A 22,756-nucleotide genomic window follows, 5' to 3' on the forward strand; every position below is an offset into this window, starting at 1 on the left:
AGATAATTGTATAGTGACTAATAAGCCAGTGTTTTATATCAGAGAGCTATATACTGCAGATCAGTGGACACTTGCTGTATTAATGAAGATCTGCATTATGAAGAGCTGCATCAAATTTAAAAAAAAACTAAAAAATTAAACATTTAGTATCCCATCTGACAAGGTCATGTGTCCCTTCTGTGAAGCTGAGTGCTGCCAGTTCCCATGGCCTGCAGTAGATTTGTGAGGGTGCTTGGCTGCTTGTACAACTAGCCCCAAATTAGTAGGTCTAAGTAATATAAACCTATAATTTCCGAGAGCTTTGCAGTATTTGTGAAGATGTATAATGTGCCACTACCAATTATTTTCAGATATCCTGAACTATGTTAAGGAAGGTGCAGTCTTTGACAAATAGAGAACACTGTCATAGTCATTGCTCTCCAGTAACTTCTATCTCCGTCTCCAACAAAATAATGCAACAAATATGAAAGACAAAAATATTTTTGATCTAGCACCTTATTTCCTACAAGTAGACCCTGTGTGTCAAAAGAGTCCTAGTAACTTCCCTGAGACTCCACCTGTGCTCCAGTGTGTATACATAGAGAGAACATAATTTTAGGGAAATCTGGGACTGGGATGGGGGCACACACATGTGCGCACACATACACACACGCACACCTTGTGCCTCTGTACCTACCTCCTTGGCAGTGCATGCGCACACACGCATGCATACACATACACACAGCCCCACCCTGTGCCTTCTCACCCCCCTCCCTGTGCAAATGCACATGTGTACACACACAGTCCCAACTCTGTGGCTCCCAGGAGCTCTGATGGTGGAGCGGGGTGGGTCAGGGCAGAGGCCCATGGATGGACTCCATCCTCCTTGCATAGAGGCTGGACTCAACTGTGTCCCTTGGCAACCCCCAGACTCCGCCAGCTCACGTTGCACAGGCACACAGTGCCCTCCTGTCCCCCCCAACTGGCAGCTGCCCAAGGATCCACACACAGTATGGGCCTTGGCAGTGGCCTTAGCAGCAGTGCACAAGGTTGCCAGCAGCAGGTGGAGAGGCACCACATGGCTGCACAGGGTGGGCTGGCAGAGGTGACATAGGGTCACCCTACCTACACGCTGTCTAAATTACAAGATCAAGGCCAAAGAGAGTGCATTTACCTCATTAAAAATAGTTCAGACTAAGCAAATGTAGGGATAAAGTTTGATACCTGGAAGCTTTCCCATAACTTTAATGAGGCCAAGATTCTATCCCAGATCTCTGCTACGTAGGATTGGATCTTAAATAAAAAATCATACTTAAAGCATGAAAGCAGCAGATGCACTGACAAAGCAGATAGACAGTTGTGTTTCATTAATGGATTTGATACAGTCCCATCTTAATAGAAAAACTCAATCAAATTAGGTTGAACTAGGGGTGCTCCTGTATTCAGTGTTTTCATCAACAATCTGAAAGTGCTACAAGAGCATATGAATTACATGTATAGGTAACACTAGTGTCCAGGGAGTACCAAAGGCTTAGAAGGATTAGTGGAAAAAGCTTAAAGATGTTAGAAAAATGAGAAGAAATTAAAAACAAGAGCTGGGAGAAATGTTGTGGAACTGATATAACAAGTTGAATTTTTTCAAAGCATGGCAAAGACCTTAACAGTGTAGATGAAGGAAAGTAATAGCAAGGAAGTCAAAAAACACGGCCAGTGCTACACAATGGATCAGTGGCAGACATGGGATTAGAAATGAATTCCTAGCCACAGATCTTAAGCTCTTCCCAATTAATCACAGTGTTACTCAGAAATGAAGCCTAGTTCATGTGGCAGCACTGCGGAAGGGGGAGATACAGATATTTTGACATGCACATACACTCTGCATAAAAAGACAGTAGTAATACAGGAATATTTGAAAATGTAAGCATACAGATCAGGGAATCTGAGGGCTCTGGTGCCTTCTATAACTGTACGTCAGCTTTTTTTGCATATGTGGTGTTTTGTATTAATGTACTTTATATCTTCATTGGAAACCAATGGCTTCTGCTAAATATAATTACTCCCTCTGAGCCTTTAATTCAAAAATGGCTTCAGTAAAATTTAATTTTTCCCCTGCAGCTGACATGATAGAGGCACAGCTATTAAATAAAGGCAGCTACTATACAAGATTGGTTGCTATTAAAAAACTGCACTGAGTGGTTTCTAACTGAAAGCATCTTCTAAAAGAAGATGCATAGTTTATGATGCAACATTTAATGCAGCACAGCAGTTCAGATCACAGTGGTCTGGTAAAAACAAACTGTGAACAAGACAAGTATCTTCTTCCTCTTTCATTCCCTCCCTACCCCCCTCATTCCTATCAAAATTACTATTTCAGGAGTGCAGTGTATTCCCTTTGTGTTATAATTGGTTCAATTCAGTACAGACAATAGGGCATTGCCTGAAAAGAACTGACAATGGTTGCAAAATTGGAAAGATTCCAGTAAAGAGTTAAAGAAGGATTTTCAAGGCCTGGAAAATCTGGTTTATAGCAAGAGAGTTAAGAATCTCAATCTGTTTAGTTTATCTAGTTATTTTATAAGGCTAAAGGCTGACTTGATCTTGGTCTACAAATATCTACTCAGGAAAGGATTTCCAATAATAAGGTGGCTCTAATCCTTCTGAAAAAGGCATAATGAGATGTACTGGCTGGAGGCTGAGAACTTAAAGGAATTCAGACAAGAAACCAGGTGGAAATGATTGACCATATTGGACCAGCTTACCTTGAAACGCGTTGAATTCTCTTGTAGTGTCCTAACCAGCTATGTGCTGCAAAAAAATTCTTGAAAAATTGTAATTGTATGTTGGAGTGATTGTAACCTACCCCTAGCCTCCAAATGATTTTGTACAAAGTAACAGTTCACTCAGCAGTGAAGCTAATAACAAGTAAGAAATAGTATTGTATGCATAACATCACATCTGAGCATACTCAGATTGTTGAGGCAGGGTATCAAAATAAAATATAACCTGGTTAATATGTTGTATAATCAGTAAGCTATAAGATAGAGAGGGTGCATTTCCATAGGTAATGATACATGAGTAGGCATATCGTTTATACAAAATAGAAACCTGTTAACCACACTTTAGGATGCATTTACCTAGTAACACACAAAATTAATGCATTTACAAAATAAATGATAGATATTTACATTTGTATTTACAAATCAAAACACAAAGGTGTTCTGGTGCCTGAATTCGTTCTTCCACCATGAAAAATAGTTCTTAACAGCTGACAGGAAATAGAAAGTTTTAGGGTTATTTTGCTGTCTTACTGGTATAAGCCAAAAGACCTCTATGAAACAGTGTTGCACTAATGTAAATGAGCAGAGGCTGTGTGTTTTGCTTTTTCATTTTTTCCCCGTGGATTTTCAGGGGAAAATCCCTGCAATTTTTTGCCCCATTACAAACCCATGGGTTTGTACCATAACATTCCCAACTACAAAAGTTGTACAAGAAGATTTTTCATAAGCCAAAGTACTTCTTTACTTTCTTTGAATTTTCTGGGGGCCCTTTCATGCTTCCCTGTTTTCCTCTACTCGTGAGAGCTGTGGTTCTTTAATGAAAATGAATTCTTGCCTGATCACATGGTTCTCAGAGCCCATGGCTTTGCAAACAGCACCACCTGTCATGAAATCATGGTGGAAGTACACTGCACAGTGTCTCCTTTAATCTAGCCCATTTTGCCACATGACTTCCCTGCCCCTGATTGGCGGAGGGGCCCCAGCAGTCCCACCACTTGCTGCAGATTGACCAGGAGGCAAAAAACACAGTTTTAAATATGCCACTATTTTTGCATCCTGCTGCTCATTGGTCGGGGGGGGGCAGTGGCCCTGGTGCTTGCTGCTGATTCGCTGGGAGGCAAAAACTGCAGCATAGGCCAATCAGCGGCAAGCAATCAAGCCACCAGGGCCCCTCTGCCAATTCGGGGGTGGGGGACATGTTGCAAAACAAGCAAAATTAAAGGAGCCACTGTGCAGCACACTTCCTCCACAATTTCCATATGTCCCTAGTCATGAGATTGGCACTGGTATTAAGTTCCTTTTTCTAGCCATCTGTGTAGTTAGTGGCCATGCTTTGACTTTTATGTTTTTCACATGTGAGCCACCCACAGTTAGGCCAGTTATAATGTTCCCAAGATTGGGGCATAGATTCCAAGTTTCCTGTTTAGCTTCTTAGAAAGAAAATATCTGCTTTCTTTACTGCTATAGTAAAGGGGGTAAAGGGAAGGATTTGAGAGTGGAAGAAAATCTTGTTGACTTCAGGCTTGTGCTGTTTTATTTATAATTGGCAAAAGGAAGAAAACAAGGTAAAAAAATATCCAGATATTGTCGTTTTTAACTGTTCTCCAAAGGTGTGGACACAAGCAGTGGGGAAGATATAAGTCTTGAGTAGTCCTGGCTAATGTGTTCTTACATTCAAGCAGTGGTGATGGTATTTAGATCTGTATCCAGAAAGGCTCAGAGCAGCCTACAATAAATGGTAAATAACAATAGCAAATTCCCCAAACGATACCTCAAAACTAGAGAACTATATGCCACACCACTTTCCTAGGCAATGAGGTAATATTTTTCATTTGAGTCTTTTTAGCATGAAAACTCTTACATCATTGGAAATGTTGCATCTCTTTTCAAACTAGGAAATGCCCTGGCCAACATTTCACCCATAAAACTCCACTGACCTTGGTAGTGCTACTCTTCATTCCCATTGATGTGAGAGGGAAAAATTAGGTCTTTTGCCTCATGTTTTTTACCACTTTGTTACTAACCCCAACCCTAAGGGGGTTCTCTCTAGGCACAGCTTCTGTTAACGCATCTGCCAGAGAGGAGAGCTAGTAAATCTGTCGATCACACCTGTCAGCCCTGAAGCTAGTAAATCTGGCCATCCTGAAGCTAGCTACAGTTTTCCCTTAAATTCAACATTCTTAAGCACCAAGTCATATTTGGAAATACTATATGTGAAGACAGATTAGTGACATAATTGTGGCTAGATTGTGTTCCAGTGTTCACAGAGTAGGTCTTTGAGAACACATTCCTGAATATCGATTATATTTCATATTTAGGCTCCCAGCCTTCAGCTCTGATGACATGTGAGGTCTAGTAGAGGAGTCAAGAGATTCAGCTTCTGTTCCCAGTACTGCTGTTGCCTTGCTCTGCAACTGGGGAAAAGTCATTTGACTTTTGTGCCTGTCCTCTCCCTGTCACACTTTGTCTTTTCTATGGAGTTGTAAGGCAAAGGTATATCTTGTAATATATTCTTATATGATGAGGCCCTATTCTCTGCTGAAACCTCTAGGAACCACTGTAATACAATAATAGGAATGACCAAATTTGTATATTTATTTAAACACCACATAGTAAGAATACTAATCACCCTATTTATGTGAGCTAATAGGACAGCAACAGTTTTTATTTTATCATTTAAATGAAAGAAAGGAAAATCCTTCCCTATTTCTGGGTCTAATTCTTTAAAATACATTGTTTTATGAGGTTAAATATTGAACTTTAACTCATTTTTTATTATGGAATAATAACAGCGCAATTCTTCTGTTGTAAAGAACTCACAAAGACTACAACAAGGCAGAATGTTATGAGATGCTATGGATTCTTGTTTGAAACACCTGGATTTGTGTCATGGATCGTGTTGCATACTTAATAGTGCTAACATTGTGTGATACCTCTTGGCATCCTTGAAAGGATCTGAAGGTACCCTAGGATGCTGTGACACCCTGGTTGAGATTCACCGCTCTTCAGAAATATGCCGATTCATCCATCATCCACAGGAGGGTTGGCGCTGCTGTGCTGTTTCATTTATATTTTATTTTCAAAAACTGATCCCTTTCCAATTTCAGCCTGGCCTTTTAATTTTTTTCCATGGAAATCTCTAGAAGTCTTTCAGGAGCAAAGTCCAAGTTGGCACCAGTTTTGTTTTTCAAGGGTGACTACTTTAAAGGAAAATATGTGCATTTAATTGCAACTGAAAACAAGTTCTCTGTTTCACTGTGCCCTGAGACTTCAAACAAATCCCTGCACTGGTTTTCTCACTATACGGGTGACCTGGGGCCACTGTTTCTCCGAAGTCCCAGGTGTAGCCCTGGTCAGAGGAGCAGGGTCACACCCACAACATGATTACTTTGGAGTAATTTACCCTGGATTTTACTCTGCAGTACTGGGAGTGGAGCAGACAAATAACCAAGCTCTCCCAACCTCATCCACAGTGAGAGCAGTTACAGCACCTGTCCACTAAGTCAGCGTTTCCTAATCTATGTGTCGCAGCCCAGAATTGGGTCACAAGAATATATGAAAGGATTGCAAACAAACTCTAAAAATAGATTCTCCTTTAAAGGAGAAAAACACTGGAAACAGCGGCTTTTCCCTTGCAGGCTAGCAGAGTTCCAGACGTTGCACACAAACTGGTTTAAGTGATCAGAAATTGGTTAAACCTGTAACAGAACAGATGTTCTGTGCACATAAACCAGTTTGAAAATGGTTGAAACCAGTTTGAATGTAGTATCAGACTTAACAGATTTGGCTCAAACCAGTTTATGCAATGTCTGTCCCAGGCCCCTTGCTGGTTTAAGATTAAACCAAACACCCGCAGCATCCCAACTTGCTATCTGGGCTGGGCGGAGGTCTCTGCTCCACAGCAGGGCTGGCCCCTCCACTCTGCTCCCTGGCTGCAGCTCCAGCTCCAGCACAGACTGCTGGCTGCCCCCCCACCTCCCCCCAATTCCCTGCTAAGCAGGAATTCCCCCCTTCCCTCTGCCTTGCTGATGTATTAGCTAGCAGACCACATGTTTGCTATGGTCCCTGCTGAATCAACAGGCAGATGGTAATGTCCATGTCCCTCTGTTGTTTTCTTAATGGGGTGATAAGCACTGTTATAAATTCCCTGCCTGGCCATGCCCCACCCCCTCAGCTCAGGACTGTGGAAGGAAGAGAAGGCTGCTCTAGCGCCCCCACCCCAGCTTCTAGCCTGAGCCACTGCAGGCATGTGCCTGCATGTCTGGGATGTCTGTGCAGTTACAAGCCAGTTCAGCCTAGCCAGGTTAGATTAACCTATAAAGATTGAATCAATTCAGCCTTGGGCTTTTTGAATGTCCGTCCCTAGCCCAAAAGCTCATGGTAGTTTCATTATGTATGTTTATAAGGTCCCTCATAATCAAAGGACCTTAACACCGGCATCCTTGTGAGGTAAAGGAGTATCAATATCCCATGTTACAGATGGGGAACTGAGACACAGCAAAGTTAAGTGGCCTTGAGTTCATAACAGAGCAGAAAACTTCGGTCTCCAGAATCTTGGAGTAGCAGTTGATTGGGTAAGACACCAATAGCAACTTATCTGAGTATTAACTAAACTTCTTAAAGATAATAATTTAACTAAAAATCAAGGCAGTTCCAGCTCCATTTTTTTTTCTGCCCATGCCACAAATACAGCAGAAGCAGCCTCTTTCATATTTTTTTTTTATCACTTTCACTGTCATTTCATGCCATATAAGTCAGTGAAGACAAAGTAAAGTAACTGTAGAAGGATCTTTTTTGAAACGTATCAAAGTGTATGTTGGGTTTGTCTTGAGCAACGTGCAAAGGTTCATATCTTTGCTTTATCTATGTTTAAACTTGGCAGAATGTGATTGATTTATTTATTTCAGGGGCTAAAATCAATGTTTCTTTTTAAGCATTTATTTCATTTTTTATCTATTGAAATTCTTGAGATTGTGCAGGGCTAGGGCTTTTTTTCATTTTGTATTGATTTACATTTTTGAGATTGCACAAAATTAGGACTATTTTTCTATTTTTGTCAATTTAAATTTTCAGGATGGCACAAAATTGTGGGTGTGGGGACAGACAATGTAGTAGTATAAAAAGTAAATATCCATAAATCAATAAAGCATACCTTTATGCAAGCAGACAGTAGCCAACTTCATCAACAAAGCAGTATTTCCTGGAGTTCAGAACAGCGCTGCAGAGCTCCACAGAAGTTTGGTGCACATGCACTGTGGCCACTGCAGGAGCTGTAGGCCATGCTAGTAAGATTGTGCTGGGAGAAGGGGTTGGAGGGGCAGGACTGGTAACAGCTGGGAGCCCAGTACGACCAGCCCCTCATTCTGCCCAGGTTTCAGCAGGGGTTGGGGTCAAACTCCTGTGGAGCCTGGCCCGGCCTGTGTGTGAAGCACCCCCTACCACAGAATTCCTTACACCCACCCCAGATTTTTTTTTCTTTTTTACATCTCCTTTATGTAAATTTCGATGATTACCAACAGAAATATTTTCCATCAGCCTGTGTCAGATGAACTCCATGTTTGTCAGTGTCCATTGATAAACAATTGAATCCTGCCAAGCCTACCTGTGTTAAACCATTCACTATCCTTAACTGTTGGCTAACCAGACTGCGGTGATATTAACACCAATATAGTGACTGGGAAAGTCCCCGTTTCTACATCTGAGAATTTTGTCTAGGGGTTATTTTTATTATTTCAAGGAATTGTTGAAATTGCTGGCACCACCTGTTGGTGAAACCCTAGAATTGCAAATGATCCTTATTTGCATAATAAAGACATACAGTAGGGAAATAGCTTGTAGTTTATTGTTTGTTGCAGCTCAAGCTGTTCAGGTAGAACATATCTTTGATGAATCTGTTTTAAAATAGTTGGGTTAAGACATGGTATAGAACAGATCCTCAGGCTAGCCTTTTGCTCAGCCCATGCTCATGCTGTGCTTTTGATCTCTGCTTTAATAAAGGAATGCACTCGCATTTATGAGGAATGTTAGCAGCCAGCCTGAGATACCAGGACTTGTGGATCTACAGGTTTCCTATAGGGGCTCCCAGAGGGGCTGGGGGTTTGAGAGTAGGGTAAGCAGAAGGCAGGACTTATCACAGAATTCAGGACTATGATGTCCCATTGGCAATAGTCTTCGGCAGCAGGGGGTAAATGACAGCACTGCTTGCCCCACTGCTGTTTGTGCTTCTGCTTCCACCACCACTTACCCTGCCCCTTGCCCTGCTAGCACTGCTGCATCTGAATCTAGCCTGTGAGGATCCCTACTGTCTGGAGCCAGCCAGAAGAGCAGGATGGGTGTGACATCCCTGTATAAGGTCATTTCCAAACCATCAAGAAAAAAATCAACCCTGCTCTAAGGAGCTAATAGGTGTAGAACAAATATTATAACCCTGCAAGGAGATGAGAATAAACAGAGATTAAGGGAAGAGGCAATTGGTGATATACTTCCAAGCCAGCTTGATTCACAGGAAGAATATGAAAGAAGTATATGTTTTGGATGACCTTAAACACGGGCAAGGAAGAGGGCCTTGCCTGTGCTCTCGGGGAGCTTGAACTGAGAAGAGAGGACTGGGCATGAAGTTGATTGTATGGGAGCTAAAAACAGGCAGATAAGGCTGAGATAAAAGGCACAGTGAAGGGGACAGACTAGTTGAATAATGTTCTTATAATTCAAAGTGTGCACACCTTCATGGACTAAATAAGATGCACAGTTGCAAGTAAAATGCATTTAATTTGAGTTCCTTGGTATCACTAAGAATTTATCTCCATTTAATCTCTAAAAATGATTACTGTTCATGACTGTTGATTAAATATGATAAGAGAGTTAAAATAATAATTTTTAAATTATTTCGTAAGTTGCTCCCAACCTGCTCTGAGTGTTAAGACTATGTAAAGGATGCATTCAACAGTAAAACAGAAGACACAACAAAAAGAAGAAAAAAAACGAGCAGAGGGAATGTTTATTAGATTTTGCAGCTCTTGCGTTAGTCCTTTACTTGTGCTGTTTAAGGTCACTGAATACTCATACTATGGGTATGTGAGAACTGCAGGAACAAACTCTGAACAAAATAGGTTTTGGGGGGCCATGGGGTACTATGTCATTATGCTGTGGCCTTGGGTCTAATTACATTGTTATTAGAGGCTGCTCCCCATTAGATAAATGTATTGCTTATATCCAAAACAGGCCATGTTGTGCAGGCATTTCATAGATTTTATGAACATTAGGGCTGGAAGGGACCTTGGAGGATCATAGAGTCCAGCCCCCTGTCCCAGGGGCAGGAAGTCAGCTAGGGTCAAAGGATCCCAGCAAGATAAACAGTTCAAATGTTTCTTAAAAGAGTCCAGAGTAGGTGCTTGCATCACCTCTGGAGGGAGTCTATTCCAGGCCCTGGGGGCTCAGGCAGTAAAAAAGGTTTTCCTTACATCCAGCCTGAAACGGTCTTGGAGGAGTTTGTGAATGTCTGACCTTGTCATCCCTTGGGATGCTCTGGTGAACAGGCGTTCCCTCAAATCCTAATGTACACCCCTTATATACTTGTAGACAGCTACCAGGTCACTCCTGAGCCTGTGCTTTTCCAGGCTGAAGAGCCCCATGGCTCTCAGCCTGTCGTCGTAAGGTCTGTTTTCCTGACCTCTGATCATGCACGTGGCTCTTCTCTGGACTCTCTCAAGCTTCTCCACATCCTTTTTGAATTGTGGAGCCACAATTGCATGCAGTACTCCAGCTGCGGCCTCACCAAGGCTGAGTACAGCAGGAGGATGACATCCTGGGATTTGCTTGAGATGCATCTACAGATGCAAGCCAGATTATTGCTCGCTTTACCAGCTGCGACATCACATTGGTGCCTCATATTCATCTTGTGGTCAGTCATGACCCCCAAGTCCCTTTTGGCCGTGCAAGTGTAGCACTGCCAAGCCTATAAGCATGCTGCAGGTTTTTTTCCCCAAGGTGGAGTACCTTGCATTTTTTGGTGTTGAATGCCATCAGGTTTTCGTCTTCCCATTTTCTGAGCCTGTCAAGGTCTGTTTGGATCACCAGCCTATCCTCAGGTGTGGACACTTTACCCCAAAAGTTTGGTGTCATCGGCAAACTTGGCCAGTCTGCTTCTAACACCAATGTCTAAATCATTAATAAAAATATTAAAGAGTATAGGCCCTAGGATGGAGCCTTGGGGGACCCCACTGACCATGGTGCACCATGATGATTCACTTCCGTCGATTACCACTCTCTCTGGGTCTGACCTTAGAGCCAATTCCCCAGCCATTGGACTCTGATGTAGCCAAGGCTGCAGTTGGCCTATTTTTCCATGAGGAGATCATGGGACACCAGATCAGTGGCTTTTTTAAGATCAAGATATATGATGTCAATCTCTTCTCCCTTGTCCAGGTGATATGTCACCTGGTCATAGAAGGAGATGAGATTGGTCAGGCAAGACCTACCCTCAACAAACCCGTGCTGGCTGTCCTTCAGGATGTTGCCATCAGCCAGTTCGTCTAGAATGGTCTCTTTGAACATTTTTTCCAAGATCTTCCCGGGGATAGAGGTCAGGCTGATAGGCTTGTTTCCCTGGATCTACTTTCCTCCCTTTCTGGAAGATAGGCACCAAACTGACCTTCTTTCAATCTTCAGTCATGTCACCTGAGATTTCTAATCTGAAAGCAACTATGAAAAATAACAGATAACCTGTAATTAATTCTCTGGTGGGATTTATTTACTCCCTGTTGTAGTGGATGGCAAAACATCCATAAATGCTTTGGCCTAAAGTACATCTCAGTCTCAGTTTCAATAAAATATTTTCCATGTCTCTGTCACTCTGGTGTGAAGAATAGAATATCCAACAGCAGATAAACAAATTTAGCAGTACTCTTTTACTACCAGTACTAAGGGGCAAATAGTTGCTAAATATGGTTGCATTGTGATGGTGCTGAAGGAAGATGCACTGGCAGTTAAAATGGGCAAGTTTTCCCTCAGAATTAGTATTATGAGCATGAAAAGTTCCCAAAATACCTTAGCATAACTCTTGATCGGAGCCTCACCTTTCATGAACATCTATGGAATGTTGCTAAATAACAAAAGCACAAGTTAACTTTGTGCCAGAACGACATGGGGATCAAATGCAACCGTGCTTCAAACGGCCACTATAGCACTTGTTTTTTCTGCAGCAGAATATTGCTCCCCAATATGGAACAAAAGCATGCACGCAAAGATTGTTGATACACAGTTAAATGCAGTTATGCGGCTTATATCAGGAATGCTAAAAAAGTACGCTGTTGTCATGGCTTCCAGTCCTAGCGAACGCTGCTCCCCCACAGCTCCTCCGTGATGCCACATACATGAAGGAATACCATAAGGCCATCAGTAACCCAAACCTCCCAATCACTACGCCACAATTCACAGCCTCAAATCTAGAAAACCCTTCTAGAAATATGCCAAAAAGCTCTATGATAATTTCAAAGCAAGAGCATTGAAGAACAGTGGAGGGAAGTCTGGGCAAATACCAGCCTGCCACAGAAATGCATCATTAGCAAACCTACAGTCCCCCAGCCAGGATTTAACCTACCAAGAAAGATTTGGTCCTCCCTGAATCACATTTGACACTTCATGAAAAATGCGGACACCTACTCCATAAATGGAGAATCAAAGGGAGTCTGGGTTGCAGTTGTGGTGTGTTGTTTTTTTTAGAGGATACAACACATGACCAATTGCCCAGTTAGATCATTTAATGGCAATCTAAATTCAATCTGTGCAGCAGTCAAATGGCTATCAAATTTAGATATTAATCTATGAATGTTGTAATCCTGAAATGTCATACAAAAGAAGGAGAAAGAATTAGTATTGAGCCAGTGCTTTGACATGGTGTGAGAGCTGACTTTTTAACATGTAAAGAATGAGATCCTGACCACTGGGTATAATTATAATCACTATCGTAAGTCCAAAATCCCAAAATGTATTTTCTTTTCACATTCCATACAGAGTTAAATTCATCCTCTACTTCTACCTAAATCCCTTGAATTTTCAATAAAACTTGATATTTTTCTTTCCTTGCTTGATGATTGGTGGTGTTGCACTGTTAAAACAAATATACCCGTGTTAAACTGGTCAGTCAAACTGTTAATTTTGGCGCACCTGTGTATATACATTCTTCTCGGATAGGTGCTTTCCAGACCGTAAGAAATGATTATGCATAAGTAAGGATCTGTGTATTTTAAATGGAATACAATGTGACATGGAAGGTTTATGAGAATTAATGTGTAGCAAGATTATTATCTGTGACTGGCAGCAGAGCAGATGAGTTATGTGGTTCATCCCAAAGAAGTATTAATCAAACTCTTGTACTGCATCCCACATGTATGTCACATTCATATGGTTTGAACAGGTAGGCTATTTACTGTGAGGTAAAATAGGGAGAAGGGCAATTACTGTTTATCAGTGGCTTTGTGATAACTTCCCATAGGTGCACATTTACCCTAAAAACTAAACTGCAACACCTTAGCCCTCTTTTATTGAAGGCACATTCACAGAAAAATGAATTGATCAATATACTGAAGATTTTTTAAGGGGATTTTCTTTTCCTGTCTTGCAGGGTTTGTTGTTGTTTCTTTGGTATCTGTCCACTTTTGAATTCATGGTCTCTTGTTACCATTATCCCTAAACATACAGAACTCCAAAGGGAGCCACAAAAAAGTCTAATGACCTAAAATATCTGTTTTATAAATAATGCTGTCCTTAATTTCAGTAATTTTACCAAGCACCCTTCAAAAGCTAGAAACATGTTTGAGCTCTTTGGGATTCTGGGACTCTTACCTCTTCAATACTATAAAGCAAAGTTTCCCAAAATGGGGTACATGTACCCCTGGGGGTATGCAAGACATCTCTGGGGCGGGGTATGTGAGAGAAATTGTGTAATGGCAGATTTAATTTTCATAATGATAATAATTGGCATATAAGGGGTTAAAATACAAAACATATGCTGGTAGGGGCACATGGGCAACTTAAAAATCTGGAAGGGGGAAGAAAAAGTTTGGGAACCTCTGCATAAAGAATTTGTTTCTAGCCCTGTAAGGATACATAATGTTAGAATGTAAAGCTATGACATTTTTCTATGTGGAAAAATTTATCCTAAAGGCAGGATCTTGCCCATCTTGGGTCTCAGGGAAGGGTAATTTGGAGATAAAATTTCATATCCAAATGGACAAAGGCTGAAGGATTTCTGAACCAGATGGATTATTATTTTTTTTGACAGCTGTTTAAAACTGCTCAGAGGTCTGGAATGTTAGAATGAGTCCTGGAGGAATAATAGGCAAAGGGCAAGAAGGATGGTCAAATGTGCATGCTAAATTTGTTTATCACACAGCTCAGCATGTGTGGATCTCTGTGTGTGGCTATGTAGACTCAGAAGCTTACATCAGCTGAGGATCTAGCTATAACATATATATTTCTAGAGCACCTTGAAATAATGATATCAACCTAAAGTGGTTTAGGTTGGCTCTTCGTTTGCTTTAGATCCAATCCAAAACTCAATGAGATTCCTTCCATTTTCTTCAGTAGACTTTAGATCAGATCGTATATGTCTGTGTAATGATGTTATCCCTTGCTCCACCTGTTGTTTTCAGGCAACCACCTACTCACTGTGAAATGAAGGTGATTCATGTCTCGCTTATTTTTGTTTCTTCCTAGGCAGGAATGGTGTTCAGATGTGGATATTTCTGGTTTGGTTTATTGCTGGTGCCCACTGCGTGCCTTCTTAAAGATGTGGCCTGGAGAGCGTAAGTTTAAAGACTACAGAAATAATTGTATTTGCTGTAGAAATGCTCCTTCACCTCTGTTTCCTTCAGTTCAGTATCTTTCAGTCCATCGTTTAGTAACACTTCAACTGAACAATCAGTTTGAGTGACTTCCTTTAGAAGTATTTATAGTGCCTGTCTTAAAGTTGTGTGAGTTGTTCATCAGCTATAATATCACAGTCAAGATGAAAGGATTCATAACAGTGACATTCATGGAGGCTAGGTACAGACATTCAAAAAGCCTGAGGCAAAATCAATCTCAGTTATGCAGTTTTCTGTAAGCCACATAGTTTAGATTGGTAGTGAACAGAACACAGTTTTGCCCTTTGCCAGGTCCACCAGCAAGACCTGGTTCCACCATTTTTAATCCAGCCTGCACCAATCTTCTGCTCTGTTACGAGTATAGACCGGTTTTGTACACCATGCTATTCCATTCAGGTGCAGACTGCTTTCTGATCACTTATAGCATTTAAAAGTATAATGTCTGTACCTGGCCAAAATGTTTCCAGAAATCTGAAGGACATATACTTCACTAGGGGCAATGCTATTCTTGTTACAAAGATTTATGTTTTATTCTTACAACCAAAGAAGCCCAGACTTTTTGGAGTGTGACTATATATGCATGAGTTAGAAAGTAATAGTACTTTAGTTTGTAGACAAAGGAACAGTCTTCTCCTGGATAACTATATTTTATTCTGTCCAGCCATTTCATTTTAAGTTCTCTTGCTCAACACTAGATTGCTTGACAGTTTCCCTCAGGGCTGTCCCTCCACAGTGAAGCTTCCTGCATATACTTTGTACAAAGTAGTCTTGTACCTTAACATTTAGATGAAGGTCCTCATAACTCCATTCCTAATCCAAGAAAGATCAGTGATGAAGTGCAGATCTGGGTAACCCTCTTTTAATACCTGGAGTTGAAAATACTGAGAAAAGTAATGGAATCAAAGAACATTGTGATTAAAAAAGAGGCTGGTTTCACCTATATTCTTTGCAAAGCAAAATTATTTATTTTTACAAGTATTGTTGGGCTTTTTTTCCAGTCTACTTTGAAATGTCTCGGACGATATGAATTTCATCCTATCCCTTGGAAGGCTATTACAGCCTTCCAATAGATCTTACTGTCTGGAATATTTTTCTTGACATCTAGCCTAAATTAAATTATTCTCATGGACTGAACAGAGATTGGAATTTTGAGCCCTGTTTTAGCAGTCCCACTCTGCATGAAGAAGAGCAGTAAAGAAACTATCGCTCTGATCTTGCAGACTAAAGGTACTGCCATGTTTCGTGACCTTTTACAGGAAAGGCCCAGGGGCATTCCAGCCATGGGGCTGATGTTGCAGATCCTTGCTGGAGTGAAGTGGGAGGATAGAAAGGTTAATACGTGATTTGTCATGAAGCCATAAGGTGAAAGCCTCATAATCTGTAATCTCTAACCCCTGGGTCAAGCTCTTTGCCAGCCAGCAAAAACTCTCCTTAAGGGAGAAAAGCAGAAAGTATGGAAGGATAAACTAAATACAGTAGGAAGCAAGAAAATCTCCCCAGAGCACCTGTCTGTCTCAGATGTCAGCCTAAAAGGATAAATCAGTCTACATATAGAGGTGCTGTAAGTTTGTTTTTCCATGAGCCAGTAGTATATTAGAATTTAAAATGTTGTATTTGCCTACCAAAAATCAATGATGATTTTTTAAAAAGAAATTCCCTTCCCTTCCTTTGATTAATTTTCATGAGCTGTGTTACCTCACACAGCCAGTATCACTTACCATTTCCACTGGAGACTGAGTAGTCAGATGTAGTTCTGTGACCACCCCGTTGTTGAAAATGATAAAACAGGTCTAGAAATTTGAGGCTGAACATGGGTTCAAGCTTAAAAGACATGATTGTCACCTTTGCAAATCTGTTCACTTATTTTGTAAACCTAAGATCATTGTCCTCTATGTAATTAAGTATCACTTCATTTTATCCATTTTAAAGTAAACTGAATTGTTCTCATGATTAAAATTAAGTACATGTGGAGCTGTTTGCAGGAGCAGGGTGTAAATATGTATTTAGGTGTCTGTCATTGGACACCTGATTTTTAAAAAACTTGTCTGGATGTTCAGTGCAGGCCATACTTGTGTCCTCAAATTGCCTTCTTTTTTTAGTTCTCAGCAAGAATAGCTAGACACCAGTAGGAGAGACCTGATATAACTAGAGCAAATCATCAAAAAGTATGAGTGAAGTTATCTATAGAATACACCGTGACCATACTAAGGATGCTTAAAATGCGAGTGCCCAGACATTAAACCTTGTTAACTTATATAAAGTGCCCTCTGAGCATCTGAAAATTACACCATTTCAGACAAGGGTTAAATCTGGACCATACTTCCTAGCTTGTGTTAAGGTAACTTCACTCTTCTGTATAGTGATAAATGAGCAATCTGCAGTCCTCCAGCAGCTCAGAGCACGTTCTGACTTTAACACTGTGTAACGTTCCACAGATTTAGCATGGGCTAAGTGTCATGTGTAACTTCTTCCTATGAGTCATTAAAAACTTTATTACTGACTCAGCTTGAAGAAGTTTCCTTCTTTACAGAACTTTCAGCACAGAATCTTTTTACTGTTTCAGTCCAAGAGTATATGTTGAGAATCTCAATCGACACACATTTCAATTGATTCTCTGGATATTTTGCCAATAGATTATAAACAGGAGGCTCAGATCAATGCAAAGCAGAAAATGTGTTCTCTCAGACGTAACTTTTTTTTACCTGTCACTGTAAAATTAACACCATTAATATTTTAACCAGGATAAATGAAATGACACAGCTATCAGCACTGCCATATGGAGGGAGTACAAGTCTGTTTCCTTTCCAGAAAAACTTGCCATACAAAACTTGAGCTACAACCTGAGGCCCCTGGAAAGCAGAGAGACTAGACAGCACGTTTCTGCTGCAGTGGCTACATGTCACTGTTTGTAATTCAGCAGAATCTGTTGTCAGCCATAAAATTCCAGAAGCTCTGGCTTTTCCTGGTCATGGAATTTATCCCTTTCAATTCTTTTTGGACATGAACCATATGTCCACAAAAAGGGCATTCACGTGACCCAAAAGACATGTGCCTAATTTCAGTACAGAACACTGCCAGAACAGAGTAAACAAAGAGTAGAGGTTGCATCTGGTAGAGCACTGAAGGGGACCAGAAAAAGTGTATTTCCAGTCCTGTGCAAATCATTTTATATCTAAACAGGGACGTAGTGTCCATTATAGAAATTTGTAATGTTGGCAGGTTTGAACTAGTTTTATATTTCCTTTGTTACATAGGCTCCGGTTGTCAACATGCCTCTTATCTCCCATGTTCCCTGGAGCTCTATGCCTGCAACATTTTTACTGAATCAAGGAAATGTGGAAATTTTTTCTTTCTTTTCAGAAAGAGGGGGAAGCTTATTATTAAGCATTTGGCTGCAAAACCACATTGTTAACTCTGGTTCCAATTCCCTGATTTCAGGGAAAATATGCAGGATTTTTATTTGTTACTTATAAAGGTCCTGATTCAGCCACCTTTACAAATCCATTACTGAAGTAACTGCTACTTAACAGTAGCAAGCATTGCAGGATCTGGCCAATGAGTGTACGTAGCAGTCATCAGAGTAATTTGTTTTAGTGAATTAGAGCCAAGGAACCAAAGGGTTGATACTGCTCTCACAATGCCTGTCACTCAGTGACTTTGGAACTTTTCCTTAATATCTAACAAAACCTTGCATTGCAGAAAGGACCTTAAAGACCACATTGTGCCTACCTATTCTTCAGAGGTTGGTGATGTGCAGAAAGCATAAAAAAGCTCCTCCCTGTGCTATGAAGCCACTGGACACAGATGAAATCTCTGGAGCACACAATGTGCTCCTTCCAGGTGCCACTGGTATACAAGAGACCTTGTAGACTCCACAACACCAGCTACACATAGTTGTGGGTCTGAAATAAGCTGCTGAAGCCTAGCTGCTTTTCTGTTCAGTGCTTTTATCATGCCAGGGTACAAGAGAAAGGACATGTCATTCTATAGCAGAGCCACTTCCAGCTAACTCAGGTGTGGGCTGTTATTTCCGCTGGCAGGCCACTTACTGAGTTTTGGTGAGCTTTCAAGGGCCACACGCACACAGTCTTTCAGAAGATATCATTCTAACAAATTATAAATAAAACAATCAATCATATTCTAAAAATCAAACATCTACTATAACATATTTTAATTTTATTTCAAAAAATAATTTTTGTTCTGCTTTGTGCTCCTACCTGCGCCTTTCAGCAACTCCAGCCAGCACGCACAGCTTCCCATGGAGCTGCTTCTGGTGTGGCTGCAGCCACCCAGGCTCTGCTCAGCTCCACCCACCTCCAGTGGCTCCTCTTCCTGCTCCTGCAGCACTGGTAGGGTGAGGAAGGGCAGCAGCCAGGGGGACACATGCCAGGCACCAGGTGTGGTGGGAAGCTGCAGATGGACAGCTCCTGCCCTAATACATGGGGCTTCAGCTCTCAGCCACCTTCCGCACATTTGGCTGCTCACAGGGGCCTGCTCATCATGCCAGGCAGGCAGAGTGGGTGGAAGATGGCTGGGAGCTGGAGCCCCTCATACTAGGGCAGAAGCTACCTGGCTGCATCTTTCCCCCTGCCCCTCTGCCTGGCTGGATATGTGGTGCCCAGCATGCATCCCCATAGCCACTGTCACTTTCTCACGCTATCTGCTGCCCAGAGCAATGTAGCAGGGGCAGGAAGAGAAGGAGCTGCTAGAGGAAGGGGAGCCAAACAGTACCTGGGCGGCTGCAGCTGCACTAGGAACAGATCAGCCAGGAAGCTGTGTGCACTGGCTAGGGTCAGGAGTGGGTGGGAATACAGCACAGGATGCCCTGGGCAGAAGTGGGTGGGGCTTGGCCCCATGGAGAGTGCCACGGGAGCAGCTGTGGGTCAGATGCAATCAATTGGTGGGCGCCTGCCCAAGAGCCAGATCCAGTCAGTTGGTGGGCCAGATGTGGCCCACTGGCTGTATTTTGCCCAGCCCTGAGCTAACCAATAAGATTACATGGACAATTTTATATTTAGAATCATAGAAAATTAGGGTTGGCAGGGACCTCAAGGAGGTCATCTAGTCCAACCTCCTGCTCAAAGCAGGACCAGCCCCAACTAGATCACCCCACCCAGGGCGTTGTTTAGCTGGATGTGCGGGGCCTCCAAGGAAGGAGATTCTACCACCTCTCTAGGTAACCTGCTCCAGTGTTTTACTACCCTCCTTGTGAGAGAGCTTTTCCTAATACCTAATCTAAGCTGCCCTTGCTGCAAATTGAGACCATTGCTCCTTGTTCTGTCATTTGCCGCCACTGAGAACAGTCCAGCTCCATCCTCTTTGGAACTACCTTCAGGTAGTTGAAGGCTGCTATTAAATCCCCCTTTCGGTCTTCTCTTCTCCAGACTAAATAAGCCCAGTTCATGCCACCTCTCCCTATAAGCCATGTGTCCCGGCCCCCTAACCTTTTTTCTTCCCTCCACTGGACTTTGTCCAATTTTTCAACGTCCTTTCTGTAGTGGAGGACCCAAAACTGGACACATCTCTCCAGATGTGGCCTTCCTAGTGCTGAATAGAGGGGATCATTATTCCCTTCAATCTGCTTGCAGTGTTCCTGCTACTGCAGCCCAGTATGCCATTAGCCTCCTTGGCAACAAAGGCACACCTTTGGCTCATATTCAGCATATTGTCCACTGTAACCCCCGGGTCCTTTTCTGCAGAGTTGTTGTCCAGCCAATCAGCCCCAAGACTGTACCATGCATGGCATTGTTCTGTCCTAAGTGCAGGACTTTGCACTTGTCCTTATTGAACCTCATGAGATTTCTTTCAGCTCAATCCTCCAATTTGTTGAGGTCTTTCTGAATCCTAGCCCTACCCTTCAGTGTATCCCCCCAGCTTGGTGTCATCTGTGAACTTGTTGTGGGTGCACTCCTTCCCATCTTCCAGGTCATTGATGAAGATATTGAACTAAACTGGTCCCAGGACCCACGCCTGGGATACTCCATTTGATATCAGCTGCCAACAAGACATGGAACCATTGACTGCTACCCTCTGACCCAATGATCCAGTCAGTTTTCTATCCTTCTTACAGTCCATCCATCCAACCCGTACTTCCTTAGTTTGCTTGTGAGAATTTTAGTGGAAGGTTCATATCTCAGATGTATTGCAAAATACAAGGCACAACTGGAGACTTTTACCTTTCTTCTTGTGTTTCAAAGGTTAGTATGTGCTGTTCTGAAACAAGGTGTTATGAAAAGTATCTAATCCTTCTCCCTGCAGTCCACTGGCTGTTTGCCATTGCATTCAGTAGGAGTAGGCTCATGCACTAGGCAAGTAAAAGTGCCATAATGTATCATTCTTCATTGGGAAACATATGGACAAGTTACTATTAGTACAGATACTCAGTGTATGTCTGGATGTGCATCCCTGGCACTGCCTCTGGCACCTATCCTCAATACTCACCACCAGCCTGTCCCAGCTCATGTGCACCAAGTCCAGAAAGGGGCTTCTTTCAGGGCCTCTGGCTCTAGCATGCTTGAGGGTAGTTCCATGAGGTGCCCCCAGAGCAACTTCCCCACCATATTTCTGGCTTTGGTATATGCAATATGAGCAAGAGAGGAGGGCCTGCTCAAGAGTGGGACCCCCTGCCAGCAGCAGGGACACAGTGTAAACATCCCCTAATTACCAGAGTTACAGCCTCTCTTTCAGTGAAGCCATTGTGTCAACTCAAGAAGTTACTGGGTGGTACGAAAATTACATGCTGTTTATCATTAGTTTCTGGATATTCAGCTGTGGTGCAATGCACACACATTCTATCTTTTCAGACTGCTTAAAAATAACTTTACTATTCCCAGACTTTATGGCAACAATATTTTCCACATGAGGAAATAGCTCAGTGCATTACCTGCTTAACAGCATCTCACTAATTGGACTATCTGTTGTAAGATTCTCTTCTGTTTATATTTTGGATTCAGTGTTCACTGTGGAAGGGAAAAGAAAAACATTTCTTTAATCTCTTATGCTGCTTGGCAGCTTGGAGATGAACAAGGAGTCTTAGGAGAGATAGGATAACTTGTATTTTTCCATGTTTCCTTCTATATAAAAGCAGTTTCTGGAGGATTTTAAAAGTTCCAAACTTAAATTTAACTTCCAAACTTCAAATTTAAAAATTTCCTGAAATTTAAAAATGCTCACGTCTACAGTATTAGATATGGCCTCTTTTAAAAGTAAGAGATGAGTTCAAATTCAGCATTTTAATCTGTTTTCCTGCGGGCTGGAGTGACCACCCCCTAGTCAGAAGCAGGCAGGCCAGCATAGAGAGAGCATTCACAGCCAAACCCCCTGCCACCAAATGTTGTTGAAGCCCCACATCTACAGGCCAGATCCAGGGGTTCTGTGGGTCGGATCCAGTGCACAAGCTGTAGGTTACCAACCCCAATGTTAATGCATTTGTTCAAATTAAGAAGAATGTGAAAGCAAAGTCAATTGGAAAGATTATAAGAGTTAATAGCCCAAAGCTTAAGGCAGGCTTTATCTCCTAAAAAAAAAAATGTCTGTAGTTTCAGTTCTCAAAGAGGAGACAGAGTCTAATCATTACTCTAAGTAGTTGTAACTTGACTCTACATTTTTGTGCAGTTTTAGGTAATGTAACATACTTGAAACCAGTACATTTTTTAGAATGTTTTTGCTACTCTGTTTTCATTCCCTGTCAAGATGCATCTGTGTTCCCACCTGAGTCTTAGGCCTCATTCCCTGCTTTTTTTGTCCAAGTATGTGTCTATCTTAAAGTATACAGAGGCGGGGTATTTGGTATGGGGAGAACAATGCTGTTTGAGTATGTATAAAGACATGTATGCATTGGATACTACGCTAATGTCCTTTTATTGCCAGCTTCTTCTACACTTCATTTCTGACCAGTTGTTCTCTAGTAGGTGCCTCTCCATAATGGAGACAGATTACTATTGTGTTTTAGATTATTGAATGAAAATTTCAACAATGTCTGTCTGTATAGGAAGTCTTTGTCATCTCTGGAATTGGAGCATATCATTTTAAAACAGAGAAGCAAATACTTTATCTCTCTATTAAGTCTATGCTGGTGGCTCAGTTGACTTGGCTCCATTTTGCTTCCAAGCTTATTGTGCAGTCGCATGCAAATCA

The 22,756-nt window shown here is 41.8% G+C and overlaps 1 protein-coding gene across 1 annotated transcript in view; it reads left to right on the top strand.

Annotated features, from left to right (window-relative positions):
* ATP8A2 (ATPase phospholipid transporting 8A2) overlaps positions 1-22,756 on the top strand; it is a 546,329-nt gene that overhangs the window by 486,531 nt on the left and 37,042 nt on the right. Inside the window, exon 34 of the mRNA XM_090028654.1 lies at positions 14,472-14,560. Coding sequence (XP_089884780.1) covers positions 14,472-14,560 — 89 coding nt within the window. The remainder of the gene's footprint in view (positions 1-14,471; positions 14,561-22,756) is intronic.

This window comes from Crocodylus siamensis, chromosome 1 (genome assembly GCF_052110815.1).
Source record: "Crocodylus siamensis isolate JL-2025a chromosome 1, ASM5211081v1, whole genome shotgun sequence".
NCBI classification, from domain to species: Eukaryota; Metazoa; Chordata; order Crocodylia; family Crocodylidae; genus Crocodylus; species Crocodylus siamensis.